The 8,614-nt window shown below is 55.1% G+C and overlaps 1 protein-coding gene across 4 annotated transcripts in view; it reads left to right on the top strand.

The window, feature by feature from the left end:
- CLASRP (CLK4 associating serine/arginine rich protein) overlaps window positions 1–8,410 on the top strand; it is a 30,180-nt gene extending 21,770 nt beyond the window's left edge. The window contains exons 12-21 of one of the 4 annotated variants that reach the window (XM_066373695.1): window positions 964–1,179; window positions 1,292–1,579; window positions 3,455–3,718; window positions 3,985–4,024; window positions 4,361–4,421; window positions 4,602–4,660; window positions 4,742–4,788; window positions 6,273–6,355; window positions 7,982–8,006; window positions 8,271–8,410. In XM_066373695.1, coding sequence (XP_066229792.1) covers window positions 964–1,179; window positions 1,292–1,579; window positions 3,455–3,718; window positions 3,985–4,024; window positions 4,361–4,421; window positions 4,602–4,660; window positions 4,742–4,788; window positions 6,273–6,355; window positions 7,982–8,006; window positions 8,271–8,313 — 1,126 coding nt within the window. In that variant the 3' untranslated portion in view covers window positions 8,314–8,410. Of the gene's footprint in view, window positions 1–963; window positions 1,184–1,291; window positions 1,580–3,454; window positions 3,719–3,984; window positions 4,029–4,360; window positions 4,422–4,601; window positions 4,661–4,741; window positions 4,789–6,272; window positions 6,356–7,981; window positions 8,007–8,270 lie in introns of those variants that run through there. The other 3 variants (XR_010750079.1, XM_066373696.1, XM_066373697.1) reach the window with 3 other exon arrangements.
- Window positions 8,411–8,614: the final 204 nt, after the last annotated feature.

Below are 8,614 nucleotides of genomic sequence, written 5' to 3' on the forward strand. Positions count from 1 at the left end.
CTCTAAAAATCAATTTTTTTTTTAATGTTCAAAGATGGTAGAAAGGCATAATTTATAAATCAGAAGTCACTAATCTGAACTCCCAGAAATAAGCAGTGAGAATTAATAAGCACAGGTGGACTGGCCGTGCACATGTCTCTGCTGGATGTGACAGGGATTGGGGAGGGGATTTGAGAGGGAACAGACATGTCTAACCTATTTCCCTCTTGAGAGTGGGTTGGGAGAGCCCTGTTTCAGGGGCTCTTGGGAGGAGATGTGAGGTGAGGCACATACACATTTTGGTGAGATGTCTGGCTCAGTACATGAGACCTATGAGGGCTAACAGTACCTTTTACAAAAAAGGCATTTCACTACATTTAATATCTTAAGACTTGCCTCCTCTACTGACATGTATACTGGGAAATTCGTGTAGATCTTTTTCTTCGTGTGTGTGTGTGTTAGAGAGAAGGACAGATAGGGACAGACAGGAAGGGAGAGAGATGAGAAGTATCAATTCTTCATTGCAGCACCTTAGTTTTCATTGATTGCTTTCTCATATGTACCTTGACCTGGGGGCCACAGCAGAGCCAGTGACCCTTGTTCAAGCCAGCGACCTTGAGCTCAAGCCAGCGACCATGGGGTTATGTCTTTGATCCCACACTCAAGCCGGCAACCTTGGGGTTTTGAACCTGGGTCCTCTGAGTCCCTGTCCGACACTGTCCATTGCACCACTGCCTGGTCAGGCTGTTTCTTCCTTTATCATAGCCACATAAAGTCAGTACAGTTCACTGTCACTCTCTTTTTTGGTTCTTTGGAAAGGCTACCTGGTCATGAATAAAATCTTTCGACAGCCTTTAGGCTCTATTCATGGGAGCTGGGTGTCAGGTGCCATGCTGCTCTCACTTCTGTTACCCTGCAGTATGTGACCTTAGCTGTTGGACAGGCTCAGGGACCTGGTGACTGAGCACCCTCCCTGCTCTGTAGGTCACCCTCAGAATCCAGCTCTGAGTCCCGCTCCCGCTCCCGCTCCCCGACTCCGGGCCATGAGGAGAAGATCACGTTCATCACCAGTTTTGGGGGCAGTGATGAGGAGGCAGCTGCAGCAGCTGCGGCGGCAGCTGCATCAGGGGCCACCCCAGGGAAGCCTCCTGCACCCCCCCAGCCTGGCGGCCCCGCACCGGGACGTAATGCCAACGCCCGGTCGGTAACGCTCACGCGCCTGCCCTACACCCCTGGACACCATGGGGGGACCTGGGGCAGGGGGCGACTGGGGCCCAGACTGATACTGATCGGCCCTCTGCCCCACCTGCAGCCGCCGCCCCTCCTCCTCCTCCTCCTCCTCTTCTGCTTCGAGGACCTCCAGCTCCCGCTCCAGCTCTCGCTCCAGCTCCCGCTCCCGCCACGGTGGGAGCTACTATCGCTCAGGCCGCCATGCCCGCTCCCGCTCCCGATCCTGGTCTCGCTCTCGGTCCCGCTCCCGGCGCTATTCACGGTCCCGCAGCCGTGGTCGGCGGCATTCCGGTGGGGGCTCCCGAGATGGACACCGCTACTCCCGCTCACCAGCCCGACGTGGTGGGTATGGGCCCCGGCGCAGAAGCAGGTACGTGTGGCCTGGAGTGCATGTGGGGGTGAGAAACCTGTTGGTAGCCTGGGCCCGAGGTCAGTGAGACCGGGAAGCACTGGGTTCGTAGGAAAGGTAGGCCCATTTTGAGGGAGCTCCAGGTATGGTGCTATGGGTGGAACACCGCCACCATGCTCGGAGACTCAGTGGGGACAGAAGGCTTCCCAGGCCCAGAGGTGGAGAGGTATGTGGACACTCCAAGGTGTCCGGTGGTTTGCAGAGGCACCAGGACTTTAGAACTAGGGGACCCTGTGGGAAGGGGCAGAAGAATCGAGGCAGCCCTTTGCGGGCGAAGCAGCGTTTGAGGTGAGTGCTGCAGATGGCGTAGGACAGGGGTTGGGAACCTATGGCTCGTGAGCCAGATGTGGCTCTTTTGATGGCTGCATCTGGCTCGCAGACAAATCTTTAATAAAAAAAAATGTTAAAAATATAAAACATTCTCATGTATTACAGTCCATTCATTTCCTACCACTCATGTTCATGGTTGCGGGTTTCTGGAGCCAATCATAGCTGTCCTCCGGGACAACACCAAATTTTTATTGGATAATGCATAACATACACGGGTCGTTGTATGGCTCTCATGGAATTACCTTTTAAAATATGTGGCGTTCATGGCTCAGCCAAAAAGGTTCCCGACCCCTTGCGCAGATAAAGCCCCTAGAGACTGGAACAGCCTTCCCGTTCCTTCCCCGGGGAGCTCAGGCAGCTGTGGGAAGGTCGCTTGGCCTGGTGGGTGAGAACATGGACCTGGGAGCAATTGCCTGTGTATAAATTCTGGCCCTGCTAGTGAACTTTCAGGGCCTTGTTCCTTTGTGTGTGAATTAGAGAGATTATCCCTTTGTCATGTGAAAGTGTGACAAGGTAAATCGTGTACTTGCTAGTGTTTACACTTTAGCCTAGCATTTGGGAATGGCTATTGTCATTAGTAACCTCACTTGTATCATTGCTGTGTGCCTCTCAACATAAACTACCTATGGGATCTGGCAGACAAAATAGAGGGACCAGGTGGGCCCTAGTAAACTAGGGAGCACATGTCCCATCCAGTGGGCTTATTGACTGCTCACTGTGTGTTGCTTATTCCTCTGGTTTCCCAAGAAAAGTGGAGAGTCTGGGTTTTTTAAGGGAGGCTCTTATTTTTTCAGTGTTGCCAACAAATTTTAATTGTGTAAAAACCCAGGAAAGCCCCAATAGAACAGTGTAGGGCCTAGATCTGACTTCCAGGTCACTCCCAGAAGGATGACCCAGAGCGGCAACAGGAAAAGGGCTAGAGGTGGGGAGGGCTAGTTACATGTCCAATGCCAGCCTGCGTGTGAACCCTACCTGAGGAGTAGAACCCTACCTACAGGGGGCACTTCCTGAGGAAGAGATGGCAGTGAGGGCTGTCCCCGCAGACTCCCCCTTGTGCCCCAGGCCAGGGTCCCAAGCAGAGAGAGGACAAGGGTACTCCTCCCCAGACTGGATTTGGCAGTGTGCGCTGCACCTGGTGGGGGGTGAAGCGAGGGGGTGGTCCCCACTGGTGTGAGACCCTGATCTTGGCAAGGGGAGGATGTGGCTCAGGGATATCCTGAGCTGGGTACAGTGTGTAATGGGGGAGCTGACCAGCCAGGTCCCACCCTGTCAGAGGTCACCCAGGGAGGTAGATGAATGGGTGTCTGATGCGTTTTAGGGGGGTTATGTCCAAAGGGTGGTCTCTGTTCATACTGAGCAAGGTCAGAGAACAGCTGGGATTTCTGAGGCAAAGGAGCTGGAGTCACACTTGGATCAGCCACAGGGCTTTGCAGGACTGTAGATTTGGAGCTGGGGGGGGCTGTGAATGGGTCCTTAGAGCCTCATGACCCTCTGCCATGCCCCCAGGAGCCGCTCCCGCTCTGGGGACTGGTACAGGCGTGGCGGCCGGGGCCCCAGGCACCACAGCAGCAGCCGCAGCCGCAGCAGTTGGTCCCTCAGCCCATCTCGCAGTCGCAGCCTGACTCGAAGCCGCAGCCCCAGCCAGAGCCAGAGCCGAAGCCGCAGCTGCAGCCACAGCCAAAGCCGCAGCCAGAGTCATTCGCCATCACCCCCAAGGGAGAAGCTGACCAGGCCGGCGTCGTCCCCCGCTGTGGGCGAGAAGCTGAAAAAGTGAGCAGGTGCAGGGCTGGGGGAAGAGGCTTGTCAGCCTCAGGTCAGGATGAACTTCACTAGTCTCTTTTTGATGGGAACTTGCTCCTACCCCAGGAGGTCTGAGGGGAACACAGCCCTGACCTGGGAGGGTGAGGGTGAGGCTGAGGAGTCGGGGCCTTGCCTTGGATGATGGGTCATAGGGAGTCACGGCCTTGACTCTGGTTTGTGGGCAGTGCTGAGGTTGTGTGATGTCAGAGGTGGCCGGTGTTCTTTCTTCCTCCCAGGACTGACCCTGCCGCTGGTAAAGAGACAGGAGCTGCCAAAGTCAGTAAGAATTTGGAACTCGCCCGTCTAACTCCCGCCAGCAGCAGTGCCCGAATGCTGGGCCCGGTGGGCCTGCAGGGGGGCCCGGGTGGGCTGGGAGATCCAACCCTGGGGATTGAGGGGGTCTGTAAGGGCTCTGCCCCATGAGATCAGTGTATCCCTCTCCTCACTGTCCAGCGGGACTCCGTCTGTCCTGGTCTTCCAGACCTTCATGGCAGGTGTCCACAACCTGCCCTTCCCCATAAGTCCCCCAGAGTCCCAGGCTCTTGGATGAGGTGGGTTATGGGAACTCCGGGACACCCACCCCCTCTCCTGCCTCTTCTCCCCCTTCCCCAGCCCAAGCTGACGCCACAGGAAAAGCTGAAGCTGAGGATGCAAAAGGCACTGAACAGGCAGTGTATGTCCCCCAAGTCTTCTCGCTCCCCCACCTTCCAGCCTGGCCTTGAGGGGCAGGGCACTCCGGGGGGAATGAGTGTGTGCGTTTCTCCTGTTACCACGCAAAGGGCCTTGGCCGGCCCTCGGAGTTTGGCGGGCTCTTGAGGGCACCCCTCAGTTGCCGTGTGCCTTCCCCCCACAGTCAAAGCGGACAAGAAGGCTGCTCAGGAGAAGATGATCCAGCAGGAGCATGAGCGTCAGGTAAGGGCCGGGTGAGGGCTGGGGCTGGGGGTGGGGGTGGGGAGTCTGCGGGGCCAGCCCTCACTGCCGCCTCTTCCTCAGGAGCGGGAAGACGAGCTGCGCGCCATGGCCCGCAAGATCCGTATGAAGTAAGACCGTCTTGCTTCCTGGATCAGGGCCACAGCACCTGCTTTGGGGGAGCCTGTTTCCTTCGTTCCCTCCATCCCCAGCTCACTCCAGCCACTGAGACCCTGCTCTGATGCTGTTAGCCTCCAGCTCCCATTCCCTTTGCTCTTCTCTTGGCACAGCAAGCTCTTCCCCAGATCCCCACCTGGTTTCCTCCCTGACCATCCTGTCTGGACCAGCACCCCAGAAAGCTCATCCTCCAGCCCTGCTCTTGTTTGCTTCATAGCACTAACCCCTGCCTGGGGTGCCGTCTGTTTTGTGTGCTCCCTTATTGCTGCTGTCTGCACTGAGACGCCAGGTCTGGCTGCCCGCCCGCTGCTGTGTGTGCAGCCCCCAGAACGCCTCAGTGGTGCCGTTTGTGGAGGGGCTGAATTCCAGCCAGCCCCATGGCTAGTCTATCCCGGCACTGGGAGACGGGGCTTCTCTCCCTCTGCTTTTCTTCTTTCACTGCAGAGCTGAGTCCTTGCTGTGTTTTTTGTGTGGTCCTGGGATAGGCACTAGCTCTCTTGGTGTCCACCTCGACTTCACAGGCTGGTTCAGGGATTAGCGCCCATAAGTCTTCAGCCTCCAGGGACACGTGGAGGCCGAAATGGTCCATGTTGGCAAGGAGAGGAGTCAGTCAGTGGCAGGGCTGTGTTGCCTAATACTTTTTTTGCATTCTATCTCGTACTTCTTGTTGGTCCTTGAACAAGCAACTTGATCCCTCTGACCTGGGACTCTTTCCTCTCTGAGACAGACAAAATAATGCCCCCTGCCTTGGCGGGGTTGTGCTGTATGTAAGGCTCCCAGTGCAGTGCCTGGCATGTAGGAGGGTCTGATGCCTAACACTGCTACTATTAGTTGTCGTCAGGGCCGTTATTTATTACACGCCTGTTTGTGTGTTGGGTTTCCGAGGGTGCTGTGTGCTGCCATCAGGAGGAGCCGGGGCAGAGTGCCCAGGGACTCAGAGCCATCAGGCAGACCTGTGTTCAGATTCTGTGTGGCTACTCAGCATCTGTGGGCCTTTCTTCTGTCTGAATCTCAGCTACTAAATGGGAATGGAATAGTTGTCTCACCTCAGCCAGGAGAAGGCACCCAGTATATATCACTTTAGGATTGCAAATCCCAGTCATTCTGTCAAAAACCAATTAAGCACTTAGCACGTAAGTCCTTGTGCTCTGCGACTGTGCCCTGAGTGAGACAGGAAATGATTGAACTATGCAGCCCTCCTTTCTGTTGGTTCAGCAAGCCGCTCACAGCAAGGCTAACTGGGTTCGGGTCCTGGCTCTGCCCAGCCAGCATCCCCTCGGCGTTCCATCCATATTTCTAAGTGGGGATAGTTTGCTTTTGCGCTGGGACTAGGATGTCAGAAGCACCTGCCTTGAGCAGGTGACCCAGCAGCCCTGGAATTCAGAGTTCTGGACTGCATACTCACCCCTCCCTGTGCTGCCTCCCCTTCCCTCTGCAGGGAGCGGGAACGCCGAGAGAAGGAGAGAGAAGAATGGGAGCGTCAGTACAGCAGGCAGAGCCGTTCGCCCTCGCCCCGCTACAGTGAGTGTCCTGTGGGCACTGGGCTGGAGGCTCTGGGGCATTAAGAAAAGAGAACCAATGTCAAAACTGGTTACAGCCTGACTAGGCAGTGGATAGAACATTGGACTGGGACGCAGAGGACACAGGTTCAAGACTCCGAGGTCACCAGCTTGAGCACGGGCTCATCTGGCTTGAGCAAAAAGCTCACCAGCTTGGACCCAAGGTTGCTGGCTCAAGCAAGGGGTTACTTGGTCTGCTGAAGGCCCATGGTCAAGGCACATATGAGAACACAATCAATGAACAACTAAGGTGTCACAATGAAAAACTGATGATTGATGCTTCTCATCTCTCTGTCCTTATCTATTCCTCTCTCTGACTCTCTCTGTCCCTGTAAAAAAAAAACAAAACAAAACTGGTTTCAGCCCTGACCAGTTGCTCAGTGGTAGAGCATTGGCCTGGCATGTGGATTCCTGGTCAGGGCACACAGGAGAAGCTACTATCTGCTTCTCTACCCCTTCCCCTTCCCCTTCCCCTTCCCTCCCCCTCCCCCTCCCCTCCCCTCCCCTCCCCGTTCTCTCTCTTCCTCTCCCGAAGCCAATGGCTCGATTGGTTTAAGCGAGTTGGCCTTGGGCACTGAGGAGGACTCCCTGGCCTCTGCCTCAGACACTAAAAAAATGGCTCTGTTGCTGAGCAATGGAGCAACGCCCCAAATGGGCAGAGCATCGCCCCCTAGTCGGCTTGCCAGGTGGGGCACATGTGGGAGTCTGTCTCTCTGCTTCTCCTCTCACTAAAATGAGAAAAAAAATTTTTTTTTAATTTAAAAACTGGCCTGACTAGGCGGTGGCGCAGTGGATAGAGCGTCAGATGCCGAGGACCCAGGTTCGAGACCCCAAGGTCGCCAGCTTGAGCGCGGGCTCACCTGGTTTGAGCAAAAGCCCACCAGCTTGGACCCAAGGTCGCTGGCTCGAGCAAGGGGTTACTCGGTCTGCTGAAGGCCCGCGGTCAAGGCACATATGAGAAAGCAATCAGTGAACAACTAAGGTGTCGCAATGCACAACGAAAAACTGATTGATGCTTATCTCTCCGTTCCTGTCTGTCTGTCCCTGTCTATCCCTCTCTCTGACTCTCTCTCTGTAAAAAAAAAAAAATTAAAAACTGGTTACAAAAAACCATGGTACATTCTTATGTTTTCCATATACTTATTCTTTTTAAATTTATTTTTAGAGAAAGAAAGAAACATCAATTCGTTATTCCACTTATTTATGCATTTGTTGGTTGTTTCTTGTATGTGCCCTAAGGATTGAACCTGCACCCTTGGCATATTGGGACGACTCTCTAACCAACGGAGCTACTTGGCCAGGGCCCATATAGTGAAACTATCAAGATGTGTGCGCGCGCGCGCGCGCGCGCACACACACACACACACACACACACACACACACACACACACACAGTCACAAGGGAATTGCAGGAATTGAAAGAAATGCTCATTCCTAGCATGGTGGCGTGGGCGGTTGGCACAGGTTGCAGTCCTGGCAGTGGATGTACCAGTGTAACTTCAACCAAAGGTGACACCAGAAGTCCAGTCCTGGAGCCCGCTTGGGTCCTGGGCATTTGCTTTGTCCTCACCTCCTCCTTTCTTTCCAGGTCGAGAATACAGCTCTTCCCGAAGGTAAGCCAGAACACCTCCCTGGCAAATGAGTCATCTCGTGGCGGGAGGTCCAGGCCAGATTCATCCATACGCACCCTGCACCCTCCAGTTCTAGGGGCTGCCCTCTCCCTTGGAAACCTTTCTCCCTCTGCAGCTGATTTTCCTCACCCCTGAAAGCCCCAGTGGTCCCCACGTGTGTTACTGCGTTTGTATACACGTGTACACATGCACAGGGCTCCCGCGTCCTGCCTAGCCCTCAAGGGGCCCCTCCCGTTTTCTTTGCAGGCGCTCAAGGTCCAGATCCCGAAGCCCCCATTATCGGCATTAGGTGGAAGCGTTGGGGGCAAGGGGACAGGGTGGGGTAAGGGCTCAAGCTGTGATGCTGCTGTTTTGTTCTCTAATGAAATAAACGTTATTTAATTCCCTTCACTTTGCCTCAGTGTCATCTGTGTGCTGGGGTTTGGGGACAGGCGCCAGTGTTGCCTATGTAGGCAGCCTGGACACATCTGGGTGCCTGTGGCTCCATGAGGACAGGGGTTTCATCCAGTAGGAAAAGGGCCCAGCACCCACACATGGAGAATGGGCCAGGACTTTGCCCAGGGCCTCTGGTGACAGGTCCAGGCCTCTCC

Source organism: Saccopteryx leptura, chromosome 3 (genome assembly GCF_036850995.1).
Source record: "Saccopteryx leptura isolate mSacLep1 chromosome 3, mSacLep1_pri_phased_curated, whole genome shotgun sequence".
Taxonomy (NCBI): domain Eukaryota; kingdom Metazoa; phylum Chordata; class Mammalia; order Chiroptera; family Emballonuridae; genus Saccopteryx; species Saccopteryx leptura.